The sequence below is a fragment of the Quercus lobata genome, chromosome 3 (assembly GCF_001633185.2).
Source record: "Quercus lobata isolate SW786 chromosome 3, ValleyOak3.0 Primary Assembly, whole genome shotgun sequence".
NCBI classification, from domain to species: Eukaryota; Viridiplantae; Streptophyta; class Magnoliopsida; order Fagales; family Fagaceae; genus Quercus; species Quercus lobata.
Genome location: NC_044906.1, coordinates 5,543,496 through 5,565,810, shown reverse-complemented (window position 1 = coordinate 5,565,810; position 22,315 = coordinate 5,543,496). Strand labels below are relative to the sequence as shown.

The following is a 22,315-nucleotide window of genomic DNA, read 5'->3' as shown; positions in this document are numbered from 1 at the left end:
TTATTTTGTTGAAACTTAAAAGGTAGTAAATTTACTAATCAAGATGAGAATTTTGTTGTCTTTTATATGCTACAATGATGATTTTCTCATTAATGAGTTTAAATGTGCTTGGGGTTTTGATGGGGGGTTTTGGCAAATCGAGTGGTGGTGTTTCAATGATGTCTCTGGGTTTGTGTAAAATGTGTCTTATCCGATTGTAGGCATGATTTTGTTATAGTTGTTGTAAATGGTGTCAAACTAATTATGTTTGAGTGTAAATAGTTGTTGTAAATGGTGTAAAATGTGTCTCATGCCTCTAGCAGCAACTGTTAGCTCTGAAGCAAAACCCATCTCGTAAAGATTGGTTCTATTGGGTACACAGGTTAAGAAAAAAATGATGAAAACTTTGAGACTCTGGTTGTTTGAAGCAGTCTTCCGTAAATCCAAGATGTTCTACCCATAATGACATCCTATATACATAAATCTATGAAATACAATACACATTCACATGAAACAGAAAGTCAGTTACTGTAAGTCCAGTTAAAAACTAGTAAGAGTGATGAAATTGTAGCGTTTAGTACAGCAACAAAGAAATTAAGTTCTTTCATATCCCTTAAAAGTTTTAGTACTCATTGTTTTTGGTATATCTAGGTTTTTATAAATTTCATTATTTCTTGGAATTGACACTACTTTTGTTTTGCATATCAGTTCTAGAAAATTTTAAGTAACTTAACTGAAAAAAAAAAAAAAAAAAAAAAAATTCATTCCCTGGTACCCTCAGCTTATATGTGCAAATGTATGGCTGGAGAAGCTAATATAGCAAACATAGAAGTTCTTTTGCTTGCAATACAGCTCCTATTTGTTTAAAATTGACCATATGGAGGGGGAGAGGTATAATTGAACATTCAATGGTCCTGCACCCTTTGGTGAATTTGAGATTCTTGTTTGATCCATGAAATATTATAATATTCTTTACTCTAATTTTTTATTTGAAGAATTTGGAGAGTGAGTGCCTGCTTTTTAAGGTTTCTGTAAATCAATTTGGTACTCTTCTATAGGAGCACAAATATGTGAACTTTTTTTTGCCCTCTTTTATTTTGAGTTGGCTGGTTACTATGGATTAAGAAATTTAAAATCTTTGTGTAAATGAAAATGGGTGCTTCTATTGTGGATATTTCAGGCCCCATTTGTGCGGTTCTAACTCATTCCGACACTCAACATGTTTCCCTGTTTTCTTTTTCTACTGTCATCCATTTGCACTCATCACAAGTTTTTAGAACTTAAGATTTGCGAAGATGAATTTTTCATTTGCTCTACAGCCTCATATGATATTTTGCATTAGTCGATGGTGAGCAAATAGAAATGATTGGCATGCTTTATACATGGTTTTTCTCTAAATACAGAAGTTTAGGATACGAGGGTTTTTATGAATTTTTTTACCCCTAAATCAATCTGTTTAATATGTTTAAGTAAGGTATGTCTACTTGGGATGGTGTTTGATGAGGACCTAAGGAATAATCTTTCTTTATCAATTGATTTATTTATTTTCTTCATAATAGTTGAATAATAATGTTTCAGCTTGTGTGTTTTTTCTTAGTCAGACTGCAACTTCGTTTTTGTTAATTGAAGCCTAGCTATTTTTTGTCTATATCATCATTGATATCATTTTCTGTCAGGATGGAGACCACTGGAGTTTTATACTTTTATAATTTTATTTATGTCTTGCTATTTGTTAGTTAGAAGTTTTGAATCTTGATGTGTCTACAGAAGGGGAAATTGTGATTCACAATCTTGATTTGTGATGATGTGTCTACACTCTATAGGGAGGGGAAATGTTGATTTTCTTATGCAACAGAGTGCGTAGAATTCTTGAATCTTTATATTTGAGGACATAAGGCAATAATCTGTTTTTGTCAATTGAAATCATTATTCTTTCCCCAACATGCGAGTGCCTTGGTTATGGAAAAAAAAATGATTGTCTTTAGTTTGTCGGCTTGCAACTTCTTTTATGCTAAACACTGATTTTTCATTATGTCTTGCTATTTATTGTTAGTGAAAAGACTTTAACTCATGGTTTGTCTACGTGAGGAAAAATTGTGATTTACTTTTGTAGCAAGGGTATGGTGTAGAATTGTTGAATCTTTATTGTTCTTGGGCAATATGAAAGCCCTTGAAATATTCTTTTGATTTCACATTTTTTACTGCTGAATGTTTGAATGTTATCTTGTCACTTGTTCAATTTATTTTATGGATTTTGTTTCTTGGCAGTTTTTTTAAGGCATATATGTTTGATCCGTTTTTCTTGATCAATTTGGTCCTCTTTATTAGGTGCACAAATATTTTAGGTGGTGCACAAAAATAATAAGGAAAAAGTTAACAACAAAAAAGTTAACAGAGCAAAGAAAAGGGTGTTGTTCTCACATTCATTGAGGAGTCCATTTTTTAAATTCATGATGGGGTTCATAATAAATTTGAGAGGAGGGGGTATCATTTCTAATAAATATTTTAGGAGTACTTAAAAATTTTCTTAGATTTTGGATACATTTTTAGGAACTTTGTAGAGGACAAGAAAAAAGCATTTAGTTTTTATGACGGTTGATTATATTTCTTATAAAAGTGGTGTTATAACTTAATTTTTTTAAAATAGTTTATTAATAATTACCCTAAGGGCATGTATCAATATAAAAATACTTTTAACCTTATGTTGACCAAGGATTGAAGGTTAAATGTATGAAATATCTGTAAAAGATTTTGTCATTGGCAGGGTCCGGGACATGTTATCTCATTTTTAATTAAATAAATACCTAAACAGGCAAGCTAAATAGAATTAGCATTTATTGATTTTAGAATTTTTTAAAAATAATTTTTTTAAAACATATATCTCCAAATCATGATAATTGGCTTGAATTTTTCCCTTTTGAGAAAGTGCTAAAAAGAAGCTGAGGTAATATATGTGATTGGTATCCACTAATTTTATTTTTATTTGTTTACTAATAATATGTCCATGCATAGATTAATTAAAAATTATATATAATTATAAAAGTATTAATTATATGTAGATATTTTCTATAAAAAATTATGTATAGATGAAGATAATATTTTATTAATATTATTAAAACTAATTATATGTATAAAAGAGAATATTATTGAAATAAAAATGTTTATCTGTAAATATAAAATATAAAATTGTTTAATAATATCAAAATTATCCGAGTCTATTAAAAACTTTATAGGCTTTTGCATGAAATAAATTAACTATGTTAATAATTTTTAATTAAAGAGCTAATGATAAAAAGACTTTAATTATAATAGTGTAATACACACATAATATTGAGTTATTTGGAGCAAGGTCTATAGTGAGCGTGTTTCATAATCTAAACAGTTTTTGAAATTTATTTTTAAATTAAATGAAGCATCTAAAAAAAAAAAATTACTAATAGAGTTTTACTTAAAAATTATGCAATGCTCATGGATAAGCCTTGATATACAGAGTTTTTTTGGCAAAGATTATTTTTGCTAAGTTATTTTACTATTTAGCTTATTGGGTTGAAGTCGGTGAATTTGAGATTCTTGTTCGAGTGGTCCTGCACCCTTTGGTGAAAATGACATGCATTATGTTGTAGATTTTATTGATAATCTGTCTTTGCGATTATAATATTTTGATTATGTGCAATTTTTTTTAGGAGAATCTTCTGTAATTTTTCACCCTTTTGTTAAACAAGAAATGATATTCACTGGAACATCAAACTGCTCAAGTAACTTCAAGAAAAAAATGAATGCATTTACTCTAGGAAACAACATTCACTCCATCATTGTGGTTTAATGAGTTTGGTACATTTTGATTGACCATTGCTTATAGCTAATACAGTGGAACAGGGTAATACTAGATCCATACTCATATAAATGGATCTATAACTAACTCCTAAAATTTGTAAAACAGACCCAGCAAGCATGGAAATGAGCCTGAAATTTGAAAATGACTCACCAAGCACCGTTCAATTGAGTAGAGTTAACTCCTAAAATGTTGAAAATAGGCCTAACAAGCAGGGAAATGGGCTGACTAAGCTTAATTATGCTTACATATCTAGTGGTAGAAATGTATAATAATTAATATAGGTTTCTAGATATTAAGTTGAGAACTTGAGCCCAAATGACCTGTAGCTGTAGGGATCTTAGTAGTCCATCTTAAATGGGCAATTGTGTAGGACATAAAACGGGGAGTTGTCAAGGATGACCTTATAGAGAGTGTTACTTTGTTGAAAAGACCAAGTTTGATTGAACAGGTTTGGGAATAGAATACCTAAACATTGAGTTGTTGCAATTTATATTTACTATGTGACTGCATTGGTCATAAGACATAGAGTTGAATTTAAATGTCCTTGGGGGAAGATCACATATTGTGTGTCGCATGGTTAAATTTAATATGTCTTCCCTCCATATGCAGCTCCTAATAATTGTAATTGATATTTTCCCTGTTAAAATCACTCTCAAAGACATCATACACCAAAAAGAACTATCACATTTAAATATTGCTCAGATGTTGAACATGCAGGTATCAATCAAGTTTTTAGCACTTTAATTAGTCATTTGTTTTGTTTTTTTACTTCAATTACAAATAATAGAAAAAAAAATAGGTGTTTTTATGTAAAATTATGGCAAGTTCTTATTTATTTAAGCTTTAAGAAGTGATGTTGACAATCTTATTGGGGTCATAATATGTCTTGTTGAATCCATGCTTTTATTTTATATTAATTGTGGTTTACTTGTCAGATAATTGCTAATAATCTATTTGCTGCCATGTCAGATATGCAGGCACTAGATAGAGTGCAGCCTGGACCCATCATTCATACCCAGTTGACCCGGCAGCCGAATCATCAGTCAACTCTGCTTTGGAGGCACGCCATTGACGAGGTATGTAGTTGTATTATTAATACATGTCTGTTTTATAATTATCTCGTGTACACTACCTAACACAATACTCATCCGTGTGCAGGAGGTGCCTGGCATGATAAAGGTTCGACGCCGTAAATATGTATTGCCACAGGGTGGGCTAGACCCACATATCATGCAATACATAGATGCAACAGGTTTGACTGGTTTATTCAAGGTTCCTGATATGGAGGTCGACCACGCCTTGATCACAGCCTTGGTCGAGCGGTGGCGTCCAGAGACACACACGTTCCACTTACCCCATGGAGAAATGGGTATCACCTTGCAAGATATCGAGGTGATGCTGGGGATTCTGGTGGATGGGTTGCCTGTCATTGGGAGGACAGACTATAAATGGAACTTGCTGTGCCAAGAGTTGTTAGGCCATGAACCTTCGCCCGTGATACCGAACTCAAACATGTCTACCCTTACTGGGGCAAGGATAAAATACAAGTGGCTTGATGCACAGTTTGCCGCTCCCCTAGCTGTGAATGTTGGTGACGAAATCGTGTAGCAACATGCCCGCTACCACCTACTTGTACGGATGGGGGCCCTGTTGTTCATGGACAAGTCTGCAGATCAGGTCTCACTGGTGCCTCTGCAATTGCTCAACCCAATCAACAATGCGAGACGGTATAGCTGGGGTAGTGCAGCATTGGCTTGGCTCTATAGGCAACTTTGTGGTGCATCAAAGAAGAATACGATGCAGATTGGAGGAGCACTATTCAAGGTTCCCACGACTATGCCCTGTTGTGAGGCCGCCTCTACTGCCAGTGCACTCAGGGCCCCTTGCCATTAGGTATGTTCATTGAGTTCTCATTATTCAAGCTAAGTGTCTCTTAGGAATAATTATTTATGTGTAATAGTATATTACATTTTATTTGTCTCTTTGATATAATTAAAAATATGCCAAACTAACAAACGAAAGAAACTTATCAATGCTTAGTATATGGATGTGAAATATAAAGCAAAGTTTGTTAAATGTAAGGTTTAGTAATGAGCATTTATCAACACCCCATGTTTGCTAGGTGGAGCAGGCCAAAATGCACCGCAGAGCATGCCACACACGTCCTTGCTGCGTATCGGGCGTTGCTGGCTACACTACGGGCCGAGCAAGTATTCAATTAATTTAGTTTGAATTCTTATGACCATGTTTCCCTCAATTCTTATGACTACGGGCCGAGCACGTTTCCTTCAAATGCACCGCACATGCTTTTATTTTCATTTCCCTTAATTGCATGACCACGTTTTTATTTTTATTTTAGTTTTAATTCTTGGATTGTTGTAGGAATGAGTTGATTTCATAATATTGGTTCCATCCCATCATTTTGTTCGATACTAGGATTTTCATCCCATCATTTAACTCAATTGGAATGTCCATCGTGAAGTACTTCACATTAGAACTTCCATTTGCAGCACCTGCATGAATACGACCAAACATAAACTAAAAAATTCTTGAATGTTAAATCAATGGCTTCAATTCTTTTATTTTAACCTAGCATAAACAAATATTATATAATCCAACAATTTTAAAACCTTATATTTGGAGTCTACTTATTATCAAAAGTAGGGGTGTACATGTGCATGGGTCAAGTCGGGTTGGATTGAAGGGTTTTTTCCAACTCAACCTAAGCATGTCGGGTTGAGAAATTCCTAACTCATTACATGTGTAGAAACCAATGCAACCCGACTCACATGAGTCAGGTTAAGTTGGGTTGGATCAATGGGTTATATTTAAATTTAGTCATATATATATTAAGTAGAATTTGGCTATATCCTTCATTATGTACGGAAACGTTTGTGATTTATACCCAAAAAAAGAAAAAAAAAAAGAAAGAAGAAATTGTCCCTTTTCCAAGATGTTTGAACTGAATAAGTAACTTACCTATGTATATGTTGTTCAAAAAAGCATGTGCAAAAGATTGAGCATGAAGTCTTGGTTTAGTGCAAGACAAAGTAACTTACCTATGTATATGTTGTTCAAAAAAGCATGTGCAAAAGATTGAGCATGAAGTCTTGGTTTAGTGCAAGACAAAGTGAGTTCAAACTTGTATTGCAACCAAAAAAAAAAAAAAAAAAACTCCATTGTCATTAATCTGATGCAATGAAGAGAAGGCACACATATTGGATTATGTAATTGGTTATAATTCAATGAGAAATGAATTTACCTAAGAGTATACCAAAGATAATCAGATTTGTCTTTGGTTGTATTTGTGTGCTCAAGTAATACATTTGATTTTAATGATGCATCTTCGAAACTCAAGATGACATCTTTAAATTCTTCCCAGCTACTAACTAAATGAAAATATTGTGTTGATTTACTGATTATGTCATTATACACCGTTTCAACTTATTTAACATAAGAGAAAATAGAACTTTTAGCCTGCCATCAAAAGAAAAGAAAAAATTTCAAAACAATATTTCTTAAGAATTTATATAAGCCGAATGATTGTAAACTCACAAGATTTCAATAAAATTATAAACAACAAATTTCCTAATATAAATTTGACAAATATGGGTCTTTTCAAAACAAGGGAATCAAGGCATATTAGAATATAAATGATATTTTCAAAAGGCAAACAATATATGCTAGAAATTTGATTAAAAAAATAAAAATTAAGCTTGTACAGTTTGTAATTAATTAATAAAATGTTATGAGCTTAAAACCATAATTATTGCTCAGCCTAATAAGTAGACAATTTAGTATTTCTTGTTCTAACATGGGGGTATCCAGGATTACAAACATTGTTATTGTGATGCAAAAAACATTGTTACATTGTAAGTTATAAATTACCTTTGCTGAATTGAAGGTTATATTTTTACAGTCTAGTAGAATACTGTTCGACTTCGATTTACGTATTCAAGTGGTATATTTTTAATATGTACAGTAACATTTTGTTTCGCATAGTTAGTAAGAAATGCCGCATAGCCTCCGTTGTCTTCTTGGAAAACAATGGCCTAAGTTTAAAGAAACAAATAAGTGTTAATCAATGATATATGAGAAAACATAAAGACGCTTGATACATTACCTCTTGTTGTTGGCCTAAATGAAAAGTTGGTCCGTGCTCCTTGCACCAAAGTTGGAGAGCACAATATAATTGCAGCATGCAACTCCTTAAGTTGTCCCTACTTTAGCTACCTTAATAGTCCTAAAATTATTAAAATTTGTGGATTATTAATTACTACTTTATTCATATAATTTTAGAAGCGTGCAAAATTTGCTACTCACCATATTCATCAAGAGGAGCTAGATCATAATAAGCTGTGATTTACACTGCAGAGCTTGTTCCACAAAATTTGTTCTACCATGATACTATGATAAGGAATGTAATTTTAGACATTGACATGATTAGTTTCAGATAACTAAAAGGCTTACGTAATTTCCAACACTAAAATTTATAAGAAAATATATTTAGATAGAAAGATGATAACAGTATTTGATGAGGATTATACCATGTAATAATTTACATAGCTTCCATTTCTTGCAATAAAAAGTGCTACTTGAAATGCAATGTCTTCAGCAGACCTTATACATGTCTTCCCTCCATATTTTTGATAGCTTTAAGAGAAAATTAAGTACTGTTAGTTTAGTGTTAGAATGATTAATAGTCATTTTGTTCTCATTCATTGAAACATTGTTAATGACTAATGCAATTAATCTAGTACAAGTTTTCTATTACGATGAAAAGATTTTGCGAAATCATCAACTTGGATTCATCTTACAGCCATAAGGATGCTCTAGTACCCTTCTCTAAGTTTGGTTCAAATTGAAAACCCTAGTCTCTAATGGTGTCACTTAGCTTTGAATGTTATGCATATGGAAGTGGGGCTGAAAATGGTGGACACGAACAACCTAGATCTTTTAATATTTTTTGTAGATCAATGTTGTTGTCTTTTACTTTCTGCCCAATAATCCTTGAAGATTTTGTGTACGAATTGAAGCAAGAAATTTCATACTTTCCATATTACATATCACAGACATAATCTTAAATTAGTATGATGTCTCACTATCACAAACATAATCCACTTATGCAGATTGTATGGGAGCCGTACACGCATACGCTGGGCTCCCTGCCTGCGTATTGCACTACTGGGCAGCATATTTGGAGGGCCGAGGTGCCATTGATATACTTTTGGATAGTGGAGTGGCATCATCCTGAGTGGGTCCTCCATCAGTTTGGGATGAAGCAACCAGTTCCACTTGTCGTGGATACGTCAATTGCCCTTCATAAGATATCCCTCCAGGGTGAATGGGAGAAGGACTGTGAGGTAGAACATGCGCCCTTTATTTAGAAATGGGCCAATCGAGAGAATGAAGTTCGCGGGTCCCCTCTCCTGGACGGTGATGATACGTACCTTGTTCAGTACATGGCGTGGTACAATCGCAACACAAGGCAGTACATAACACCAGAGTCTGTGTACTAGGAACTCATGGTGAGGCAACAATTCCTATTTTATGGATGAAACCATTGTTCGATTAAATATCTCCAGCAGCTTTATAATGCATGCAAAACTCCACAATAATTATTGTTGTTATGTCTCTATGAGTTTATCTTTAATTATGTTTTAAAGTAAAAAAATACTGCATGATTTAAGTTGTTCATAAAGAACTAAATTTGTCTTGATCCAATTTGTTTGCAGGAGGAATGGTTAATTGGCAATGACTAATGATGACCACACCTTTGTTCATATAATTACATTCAAATTTTAAAAAGGGTGGGTTGGGTTGGGTTTTATTCTTTTATTTTTATTTTTTGTATAATTTTTGTTTTTTTTTTTTGTTTTTGGTTGGCTTGTAATTTCAAATGGACGGTGTAACTCTTTTTAGTAATGATAAATTCACATTTCATGATAGTTAAGATAGCCTTACCTCCAGGACTGAAAGCTAATTACATATTCCTTGATAGATATTACCTCTAGGACTGGGAAGTCTTTACTAAACTGTTGGTAGAATGCAATTTCCAATAGATTAGAGGTCATTTGAAATCTTGCTAGTATGCAGCAATGAGATGTGCTGGACTACTAGATTCAAGTATGATATATGTTACAATTTTTGGTACTTCCCTTAATTGAAACTTTAAGCTCGCATTTGATATTTTCAATTCATTTGATTCAAATGTGTACCTTAGGAAATAATAACTTCAAAATATGTGTCTTGATTGCAATATGATATTAATGGAGTTGTAACTCTGGTGAAGCCTAGGTACACAAATGAAATTCAGATATTTTCACTTATGCTAAGATTGAACTTATGTACAACCAACCATACGTGTTTTTCGGAAATATTCTCTCAATGTTTAGATTGCATAGTGATAAACATAACAGGAAACTGAAAATTCCTGAGTGCTGGGTTGGAACTATAAATTTTTGCACAGGGGGGGCCAACCCCTATTTTTATACACTGTCCTTTTAAAGATGTTTAATAATTATAAGTAATATAAGGATTTCATTAGCTATGTTTACTACTTTTTTCTTTTGATTGTGGAATAGATTTATCTAAGCTTTGCATCATACCTGCATTCTTGCTTTTATGACGCCTTTGTTTTGTAGGTTCGGACAATGATTAGGTCTATACAAAGGTGCGATGAAGGTTCTGACATGCACAGTGACCTTACATTTACACTAGAGCTTGTGGAGGAGCTTGGCCAACTTAAATTGGTGAATGTGCTTGCAGAAGCAGTTCACATTGGTACACAGGCCCCAGGTCGTGGCGGGAAAAGTGGTGAGTCTCGTGGGGGTGGACATCATGGAGGTGGTCAAGCTAGTCATGGCCGTACGATCGGGCCGGATCCCATCTACGAGGAAGGGGATGACTCGGGTGCAGAAGAGTCATGGCTTGCCACTGATTGGGTACTGTCTGATGACGGCGGCAAGACACTGCGATGCATGTCTGGCGCTGGTACTAGGCCATCCCATAGCATCGGTCATAAGGGCACTATTCCAGCCCAGACTACGTCCTATAGTGCTAGCATGGACTATAAGGACCCTCCCCGTATGTCGCCCCCAGTTTTCAGTGGATCTGCCCAAGACCCTCCTTGTATGTCGCCCCCAGTTTTCAGTGGATCTGCCCATGATGGTGGATGCATATTTGTCCCCACACCAAGCATGCCCACCCTACCTCTAGTCATTGCCAATTAACCATTCCATATGGACATGGACCCCACCATGTTAGCTTTATCTCAAACCCCCCACGAAGAGGCTGTACAGATTGAGCAGATACCGGCTGAGGACATTGAGCCGGTGGAGGGTTTGCGGAGATCGTGATGCTCGTGTGCACATGCTCCTGATTGCGGGACGGGTGATGGTATGTACTTTGTCTACACTTCCCATCTTCTTGAGCTACTTATACTGCGCATTTGATTGATTATGTTAATTTAATTATGCTGTTGTGTCTGATGAAACAAGTAAGATTAGACTTGTCAGGGCATATGGGCAGAAATGGAAAGATCATTAAATGCCTTAGTGTATGCTTATACTTCCTACTTATAGGTGAATGGATAGTTTCGTTTCACTTTTCTTTTAAAGTTGTATATTTTTTTTAGATCTAACTGCAATGGTGGACATGAAAAGGCCGTTGAGCCTAATTGTCCCTATCTACTTATTCTTCATATGTATAGGTGACTAGAATAAGCATGCAAAATGTTCTAATTGAGGAGAATCTTGGTGGCTGTGCATCTGTTTGTGGATCATTGCTTGGGGAGAATGCTGGCTTGCAATGTGTTTGTTGTCAACAAATTGATATTTTGGAGAAAACCCATAAGGTGTATTGTATTTACTGATGTATTAGGAAGTTTTTTTGGGCTTGGACTTTTGATTGCAAATGGACAAATGCCTCGATTGGTATTCATTTGAAGCCAAACTTTCTTGTATTTTGATATGTTGTTAGCTAGAGTAAAGTGGGTTGTAAGAGAGATTTTATGTGGCATTGTTTTTTTGTTTTTTTATTATTATTATTTTTTTTTAGAAACAAATGTGTGGCATTGTTGATAAGCAAGAAGAAGTAATTTGATACTTTTCGTAAAAGAGGGTGAGAGATAGAAGGCGAGAGGGCTAGAGAGTTCTGGAATCTGGAACTCTCTCTGCCTCTCAACCTCAATTTTTCTCTCTTTCTCAATGTCTAGAGAATTTTTGGAACGAGAGAGCAAGCCATGGTTGCCAATGGTTTTTTTTTTGGACGTCTATGGTGATATCGGCCGATCTGAATAAAGCAAAGGGGGATCGGTAGATCGGAGTGAGGGAAGGCTTTGAGTTGAAAGGTATGATCTTTTGCTTTCTTCCTTTTTTCTTCTATATACTTTGCTTTTATTTATTTCTTTCATTCTTTCTTCTAGATTTTTGATATATGTTATGGGTAGGTGTGGAAAGGACCCTCAAAAGACTTCTCATACCCTCTTCTGTCCCTTCCAAGATCACAACCAAGCGTATGAAGGTTGAGAGAATGAAATGGAAAAGCAGAGGACTGATTTGTGGCTTCAGTGGTTTTCTTTCAGCTCACACGACAAGAATTTTCTATCTCTAAATTTCTTTATAGTTTGATTGATTTCTATCTCTCTTTTTCTTTTGTTTATTATACTGGGGTACTGATTTCACAAAACTGGTAGTGAGCCTTTTATATATTTGATGAAAGCTTTGACGTCTCAAGGCTGGGAATTTCGCCAAAACCCAATTCTTTGAAATTTCAGTGGGTTTTTCATTCTTGTTTTAGATATCCTTCTTTAATTTGTGTTGGTATTTGAATTTGTGGTTTTTTTTTTTTTTTTTTGGTGAAATCAGAAGAATGGGATATTATTAGTGGTTGTGATGAAAATACACATGATATATTATAATACTTCCTCTCAATAAATTATAACTGAAAATTTAAAAGAGCAATGAAATCCAAGAAAGAATTTGGAGTTCAAGTAAGGTTCATATATAGCCACCTTAAGCATTATATGACTTACATCACAATACTTGTATTCACTTCATTGTTAAGTTCATTAGAATAAATATTCAATATTGGAATGGGTGATTTCAAACTTGGAATTATATATCAACAATTTGTAAGCAAGCAGCTAATATTATAACAGAGCATTGGAGACACTTAAGCTTGGGTTTTTGAGTTTCTTGGCCATTTGTTCATCGAAGATTAAGTTCCTGTCTCTCATAGAGTTTATTGGTGCTCATAATCTTAGACATTGTTCTTTGAAGAGAGTGGATTGTAATTATATGTCATTATTACCAAGAGATCAAGTATGTGTCATTGGAGTGTAATTGTATGTTATTATTAGTCTGTTGTTGGAGACTAATGCATAAGGTTGTTATTTATATTGGCAATCCATTTACACTTTAGAAAGTATTAGAATTGGAAGTTACTAGGTGTTTCTTCTATGATTTAAATCAAACTGGTGGTACCTAATAGGTTCTAAGCCTTGAACTTAGTTCACAGTGTATATCAAAGTGCTATTATTTATGAATTCGCTATATTTATCTCGGGAAGCTGTTTTTTCCCTTTTAAGATATGTTTATCTCACTTAGATTTAGCTTCTTTATAATGGGTTCATCTTTTCTGTTTTTTCCTTTTAGGAGAGACTGGTAAGAACATGTGGATTATTAACTTCTTTCTATTTGGTATGTTTTAATTCCTTATATAGTCATGTTATTTATGTTTTATATATATATATATATATATATCATTCTGACTTGAAAGTTGATTGTGCTAAGAATATTACGACCCTCACCTATAGAAGAATGAGAAGGTTATGATGATACAAAAGAGTTGAATTTTGGGATGGTTTCATTGCGTTTTGATAGGGACATTGGCCAAAGTTCAAGTTTTTGGCGGTTTGAGAGAAGGAATTGGGTTTTGTATTTCTAATTGTAGCTTGCTTTGTTGGTTTGGTTTGAGATCTTTGTGGGATAGGGCTTGGTTGTGGTCCTTGTGGGCAATGAAGTTGGTTTTGGAAAATTTGTATTTAATTTTTTGTTTTGTTTAATGTTTTCATTTGTTTATTCATTAGTATTTTGGAATAAAAATTTTAAATTTAAATGTAGAAGTGTAAGTTTGATTGATAAATAATGGTTCAATCATATAGTGTTGCACGCACAAGAACTACATAAAATGTTTTGCATTTTGGTGAATCTTAGATGGGTTTAGGGAACTATAAAGGATTACAATATATAACTAATTGTGTGATTTGCATATATTTAGATCTAAGTTATATTGGTAGAATATAATCCTCTAATAGATCAAGCACGTGCCTATTGTTGGAGATCAAGCACGTGTTTTTTCTACTAACTATATAAAAAGAGCGAATAGCTCTATCTACAATATTTTGGTTTATTCAAGTTTTGGTGAGTAAAATGGTGCTTTTGGGTGAGGTTTTAGTGGGAGACCAAACAAAGACAAAACTGAGAGAGAAATAAATTATCTTTTGGCTTAGGGAGTGGGGTACGTATTGTTTGAAGAAGAGAGAGGCTTGGTGAGAAAATACAGAAAGAGTGATCTCACTCTTTTCTTTGGACAAATCTGAGAGATGGAGAGTGGGGTGGGTTTGGTGTTTTTACTCAAATCACACTTTAGGTTTTTTTTTTTTTCTCTCTAAAAAATTTTTCTTTCTCTATGGTTTGCTTCTTTTCTTCTTTCCATTCCTTTTGGTTTCATTTCTTTAAATTTTAACAACTAAATTTTTGGATGAAGAAGATGTAGCGGTTGTTTTTTTTTTTTTTTTGGTGTATTGTATTGGGGGCATGATTTCTGAATAAAGGTCTCTCTCCCTATGGTTTGTATATATATAGAAAGAGTACTGTATCAACATAGGAAGATCTGACTGCAAATGATGAGACCATAAATGTCTTCGTTTCTGGTTTTTTTTTTTTTTTTTTTGAATTTCTAGGAGTTTTTAGAGGTTGTGAAGTTAAATTGTTCAATTCTGATTTGGATTTTCAAGATCTTTATTTTTAGAAATACAATTTTGCCAAGTGATCAATTTTATGCTTTCTATCACTTACTGGTTCATTCTTGATCTTTGTATGATTCATTTTTTCTTTTCTTTTCTTTTCTCTTAATGGATGTGTAGAAACTTTAATTCTTGATGTGTATAACATACTCAAGTGCCAAGCTCTGAACAGTTCTTGGTTTTTTTCTTTTTTTTTGAGGCCTTAGTAGAATTCTAATGGTATTTGGAACTTTGAATGCAGTTAGAAGAACATTCATGGATGCAGAAGGATTGAGATGGGTACTTACACTTTATTCTTTCCTCCTTTAGTTCTATTAACAAAATCTTACAATACATTAATTTAAAAAAAGTTTTAATTAATATTTAACAAATTTACGTATTTTAGTATTCTATATCTCTCTAAATTTTTCTTTGGTTTATTCATTTTGCAAATCACTGGTGAGTCTTTTACATGAAACAAATACTTTGTATTTTGTCTTTTTAACTAGAAACCTCTAATTGTTTCAGGACCTACACCATGCTTTATACTATTTTTTTCTTTTTGGCTAATTTTGCTATTTTACAGTTGCCTTAGTGTCTTCTCTTGTACTTTTAGCTTGGGATCTGTGATATGTTTGGTTCTGCTGTCTCGTAGGGCTGTTAATTTGTATATAGCTTTGTTTTGTTCAGTGAAAATTTACTGATATATCATAGAGCAATCACCTACATTTTTATTTATTTTTATTTTAGAGGATGCTGTCATCTATGCTTTAAGATAAGAGATTTATGGTGGTGACAAGTTTTCTGCTGAATTTCAAGATCAAACATTCAAAATTAATCCCTTTAAGAAGAAAAGATTGGATCAACTTTAGCATGTAAGGACAACTTGGGGAGAACTATAGTGCTTTGCTGTTATAGTGCTACTGCATCAATAGAAAAGGAGATATTCATTATAGCTCTTAGAAAAGCTATTGGGGAAGTTATTTTTTTTTTGTAATAACTTTTGGAAGTTTTTGGAGAGTGATTAATTATTAGGTTATACTTTTACATTGTATAGCTCTAAAAAGATAACTTAATAATATAGATAAATCAATATCTTAGAGAACTATAGTGCTTTTCTGTTATGGTGCTACTGCATCAATAAAAAAGGAGATATTCATTGTAGCTCTTAGAAAAGCTCTTGGGGAATTTTTTTTTTTTTAAATAACTTTTGGAAGTTTTTGGAGAGTGATTAATGATTAGGTTATACTTTTACATTGTATAGCTCTAAAAAGATAACTTAATTATATAGATAAATTAGTATCTTATATGTAATTATTCTAATCATGTAGAAAAATTTGTTAAGATTAAGAAATTAGTATTATCTATGCATTTTTTAGTACAAAACCTTGTGGTTTTGTGTTTTCTAATGAAAAATATAATTTTTTCAGTAAAACAAAGGAGCAGCACATGCCTTGCATGTGCAACCCTAACTAGTATCAACATATAAGGCACAATAAGTTTTAATGTCCACTATAATTTATCTAAAGCATTTGGAACATGGGGCATTCTAAGTATTGTATACGAGGAGTATTTTAGGTTAAAAAAGACTCATTGGAGTTAAGTGTAGGCTTTTGCACTGCTTTTACAACTCTGTAAGTTACACATAGTTCCAGGAGTATAATTGCTTGCTTTGTGATATTATTAATTGGGTGGTGTTTGTATCTCTGATATGAATGTTTGATGGTATATTAATTCTTACAGTCTTCAGAATAATATTACAAGTCACATCATATGTCTATTTATTTACTGTGTTTGGGATTCAAGAATCTTTATATAGCTGTGTTATTTGTTTTTTTAGTTGGTTGGTGTAAATTTTTATTCATGGTTATTTTGTTATGGACTTTCTATATTCTGGGTATTAAATTTTTCAGAATTGACTTGAAGAATTTGGATCATTTTCTGATGTTGGACGATTTTTCATGTATGAATAATTCCAATCCTATCTTTTTTAAAGTTTGAATTTTCTTTGATTGGTATGGATTGTAGTGAATCCTCCCAGTGGATTTCCAAAGCATTCATCCAGAGGTTCTGCAATTCATTGTTGTTTTTGACGTCATGTACATTCATTAATCGTGGCTCATTGTGTATGGGTTGATCTTGTATTTTGTAACTACACAATAATGGACTGAAGTGAACCAAATAGATCTCATACGACCAAAGCTGACTGAATAGGATCAAATAGAGCAAATAGAATGTACTAGACAGATTTCACTAGAAACCAAAGTGGACCGAATAAGACCAAAGTAGATATAATGGACCGAATAAGACCAAAGTAGTCCAAAAACAAAAATAATAAGGTTATTTTTCCATATATACATATCTGCCAGTCAAACAGCTGGAAAACGATGACACTTCTAGTTAAACCACACACACGAAACTAGTTACTTGCAAGTATACATATCTTACTAAATTCCACAACAAGAAGTCGTACTTTTGCATTCATTTACCCGTAACATTGTCTCGTGGGTGCATCAACTTCATCATCCCCCACAACATGGGCCACCACTTCATTTAACATGTTTGCACTCAAGGTTGCAATCTTCCTTGCATGGTCACACTCCTCAATGGCAGCTTCCAACTGATACCTTAACAAGGTGTTCCTAATGTCTCCATTGCCATATTTGGTTCCTTCGCTTGGAGAAGTGCTAGGTGGAGTTGAGGTTGATATGTTCGGAGTTGCCCGCGATGCGGACGCACCACCATACACGTCCATACCATTACAATGCAAATACTTCATGTATGTGACTTCTGCTTCTCTTCGATCTTTATATGATTTGTGATTGGCGTTTGGGAATTTATGAACTTGTCTGCTTGCATCTAGCCAACTGTCATATATGCTTGGAACACGACTGTTAAACACAATATAGGTACGTCCCATCCTGCTCTACAAACACGTAATGGTGGAAAGTCCTTGCACCAAAATGGTGGATGCACCTTCTTACATGTGGAGTAAGTCTGGCTTTTTGTAGAGGAAATGGATGCTAAAACTCGATTCCTAAGAAATCGAGTTATAGCAATATCTGTGGGTAAAGATAATACGGAGTTACAAGCAACTCGATTTCTAAATTACCGAGTTTCTGAATTGCCGTCACTTCAATATGTCGTGTCAATAGTAACTCGATACCACAGAAATTGAGTTTTTAAATAAAATCGACTTCCTGGATATCGAGTTATGATTCCCTCCCCACATTTCAAAATCCATGCACGTGCCTAGCTCTATCTGTGCTGAAAACCTTCAGTGGGTTTCTGAAAAAGAAAGCCTGCGAGGTGAACAAAGTTTACTGACTCTTCTGGCATTTTCCTTGTCACTATTGCATCCTCACCAAGCGTGCTATAGCTGTGGTCCCCTTCTTCTTTGTTGTGGCACATCTTCCCTGACAGGTATATCTTGACTTACATAACTCTGTAATTACAATTGGATTGGCATTTTAGTATAAATGTGATTGCTTTCTACCACTATCTTGTTCTGACACTATATGTGTGTGTATATATATATATATATATGTATGTATGTATAGATATATCTATATATAGACAAACCTACCTACCCATATATCATAAGATGTATATGTGGCATGAACAAATATATATATACACACACATATACATATATATATATATATATATATATATATATATTGTATATGCAAATATATGTAAATATAAACAAAGCTACCTACCCATATATGATCACATATATATATATATATATACACACACATATATAGGTATGTTTATATATAATGTATGTCCTTAGGGCACCCATTTTTTGAAACATTTTGTTAGGAATTACAAAAACTGTTAATACACTGAGAAACATTTTGTTAGGAACTGCAAAAACTGTTAATGAGAAAAATTGTCCCAAAAACTATTAATTATTGTGTGCTCTTAGGACACACATTACCAAAATCCTATGTGTGTGTGTGTGAGAGATAGTGACATTGTATATATATTGTTCCTCTATATGTATAGATATGGTAATGTATATAATCATTCTAAATAAACATATATATATATATATATATATAAACAAACATTGTAGGGTGAATTCCTATGATGACATATGCATTCATTCATACATATCAACAATGATGTAACAAGCAATTAAAGGTTTAAATTGTATTGCTCTTTCAGTTCTGAAAGGCTTTAGTGTGTGGGTTCTGAAAAAGAAAGCCTGTGAGGTGAACAAGTTTTGCTGACCATGTTTGCATTTTCCTCGTCCCTATTGCATCCTCACTAAGCGATATGTGGAAGACCCTGATTCTTTGTTGTGGCACATCTCCCCTAAAAGGCCAATGTTTGTGTACAAACGAATCAAGTTTGTTAAGAATACTTAGGATATCATTATAGTGCATCTATAAAAGATTAATTAGTGCTGCATTAACATAACCCCCTATCTTCTGCATGATAACCACAATTAATTGTCCTTATCCAGGTCTGGCATGGGTTGTCATTGCTTCTACGTTTACTATGATGGGGAACAGTATTTCCATGAGTTGCATGGGCTGTCCTATAGAGGCGAGTTAGTGAAGTAGAAGTTCATTGAGTTGAAATGGGGAACACACTTGAGAAAAATGCACTAGAAGATAATGGAAGCTCTACGGTTGGACAGGGAGTCACATAAGATATCCATCGTGCACTGTGCCCCCCAGATAGTTGTGAGTACTCAGGTTGTCTACAACTCAAATCCGTTGGGTTGCGATGCTGACGTGGACATGATGTAGGCAGTGATTAAGCGGACCCCCCAGTTCATAGTGTCCGACTTTTATGTAATTATTGAGGCTGTTGGGTTCCATGCTAGTGTAAGTTCACAGCATGGCAGTGGGGTGGAAGAGCCACACTCATTGCCGCTTAACGTGCATCCTTCCTTTGCCAATGCCACGCCTTTGCGCTACAATAATCAACCATGTAGTGCGGTTGATGATTTAGACAACACCGAAGTGTTGGGCGCCACCTATACACATGATGTGGGAGGGTCTAGTCACACATATGAACATGTCTAAGCTGATATGGACTGGGGAATTGATATTGATGCCAGCCGAGATGTGTACGAAGAGTTCATTGATATTGATGGACCGATGGACGACGCGGAGGTCTTAGATGTACCACAGATCGAAAAAAACAAGGAGGATTGCCCTACAACAGTTCATATCCTAGAATGGTTCACATCAAACACATGCGACAATATTAATGACCCATCACTTGCATTGCGTACAGGACATCTTAAAAGTTGGCATAAAGGTGACCACCCGGCAACGGGGATGCTATTCAAGAATAAAGCCTCTGTTCAATATGTGTTGACTCTCTACTCTATAGAGCATAATAAGCAAAACAAGGTCATCAAGTCTAACACCAATAGGCTGGTAGTGCGGTGCATACATGAGGCATGTCTTTGGTCAATTCGGGCTAGTTGCAGCAAGAAGCACGGGATGTGGGTTATCAGTACATGTAAGGGTCCCCACAGTTGCTCATCCCTCTAGGTAGCGACTGATGGGCAGATGATGGATTCAAAGTTCATCTCAATTGCACTTGAGAAGTATGTATGGGAGGACCTAACCCGAAAGGTAAGGGACTTGCATAGTATGCTGTATGCAAGGTACGAGCATGATGTAACTATGTACAAGGTTTAAGAAGCTAAATAGAAGGCAGTTGCGTGTATTTACGAGGATTTTGACGAGTCATATGTAGAATTGCCAAGGTTTCTAACTGCATTGTCCGATGTAGATCCGAACACTGTGACCACATTAAAGTGTGACCCCCATGTCCCGGGGACTTGTATATTCAACTCCATGTTTTGGGCTTTCGGTCCGTGTATTAAAGGGTTCAGGCATTGCAAGCCGGTGATAAGCATAGATGCAACGCACCTCTATGGAAAATACAAAGGAAAGCTGTTGATAGCAATAACAACAGATGGTAACAACGAGGTTTATCCACTCGCATTTGCCGTTATTGAAAGCGAGAGCACGGAGACATGGGGATGGTTCTTGGCATGCCTGTTAACCTATGTTACAGACCGGACCAATTTGTGTATAATATCCGACAGACATCGTGGGATACAATCATGCTTCGATGACACCACTAAGGGCTACTTGCAACTGCCCTTAACCCATCACCGGTATTGCCTCCGCCATTTAGTAAGCAATGTTAACACTAACTTCAATAGTGTGCCGTTGAAGAACTTGGTACAGAAGGCAGCAACTGCAAATCAAGTTAGGAAGTTTGAAAACACCATGGATTGCATCAAGAATGTCAACCCGGATGCGTACGACTATCTTAAGGAGGTACATCAAGAAAAGTGGACACTTGTACATGACCATGGGCACCGATATGGGGCAATGACAATGAACCTGTCAGAGTGCTTCAATGGGGTACTTAAGGGCGCCCGTAGCTTGCCCATAACTGCAATGGTGAAGTTCACATTTTACAAGGTGAACTCATACTTTGACGAACGTCGAAACAAAACCCTAGAGCAGTTGGAAGAGGGGTAAGTGTGGTGCAAATATGCCTATGACAAGTTTGAGGCAAATCAAGAGAAGGCAAAGCTCCATATGGTTAGAAGGATGAGTGCGCAACAACAGTTACATACAGTGGAGACACAGTCTTCATTGTTGAACACTGGCAGGGGAGATCACATCCATAGGGTTTCCCTCATGGACATGACATGCACGTGCGGCAAATGGGAAGCAAACAAGATCCCATGTTCCCACTTGATAGCAATTTGTGCCAAACACAACCATGATGCCACTGAGTATATGGATAATTTCTACCACGTGGAAGAATGGTATCACAGCTATGAGCCGATATTCCAACCACTGAAAGATAGGTTAGAATGGCTGGAGCCAACAGAAAGGAGAATTGTGATGCCAAACCCACGGTTGATCTATGAGTAAGGTCGGCCGAAGTCCACGAGAATCCGTAATGAGATGGATGACGAGGATAGGGAGTTGCCAACCTCATTGTGGATTGAGAATGGACCAAAGTTGAAGTGTAGGTTGTGTCACCAAGAGGGTCATAACCGTCGTACATGCTCGACTCGAAATGTGGCATTAACAAGCTGTGGTGCTACGTAGCAGGTAACGATTACAAGTCATAGTAACAAAGGGGTGTCATAAGTTATTATTCTTTACATGTTTAGATATTATATTATATGAGTTATAATTAAGATTTCTGGAGTAATTTTTAGATTGGAACCATGATAGTAATACCATTGTATCAAATTTAGCTACACTTTGGGCAATCTTGTGATTACTTCTTCAAGTAGTTGCAGTTAGTCTTAACTCCTAGGTATTACCATTCCAAGTCTTTGGTCCCAATTTTGGTGTTCTTTCAATCTTATTGTTTGTGGTGGACATATTCTAGTATTCATGGGGTCTCTATTTCCCTAACTGTATATGTTTTGCTTTAGATTTCTAATTGTAGCCAAGGTGTAACTGTAGATGCTAGTCATTTAA

At 34.9% G+C, this 22,315-nt stretch overlaps 1 protein-coding gene across 1 annotated transcript; it reads left to right on the top strand.

Moving 5' to 3' along the window:
* Positions 1-19,873: 19,873 nt before the first annotated feature.
* Positions 19,874-21,754, top strand: LOC115980177. The gene is made up of 4 exons (XM_031102457.1): positions 19,874-20,227; positions 20,345-20,428; positions 20,510-21,348; positions 21,487-21,754. Exons 1-4 carry the CDS (start codon positions 19,874-19,876, stop codon positions 21,752-21,754), a joined length of 1,545 nt encoding a protein of 514 aa, XP_030958317.1.
* The last annotated feature ends 561 nt before the right edge of the window (positions 21,755-22,315 follow it).

Coding starts and splice junctions, on each gene's coding strand:
- LOC115980177 (XM_031102457.1), top strand. CDS start 19,874: ATGGACTGGGGAATTGATATTGATGCCAGCCGAGATGTGTACGAAGAG. Junction 20,228..20,344: donor AGTCTAACACCAATAGGCTG/GTAGTGCGGTGC, acceptor TCATCCCTCTAG/GTAGCGACTGATGGGCAGAT. Junction 21,349..21,486: donor CTAGAGCAGTTGGAAGAGGG/GTAAGTGTGGTG, acceptor GAACACTGGCAG/GGGAGATCACATCCATAGGG.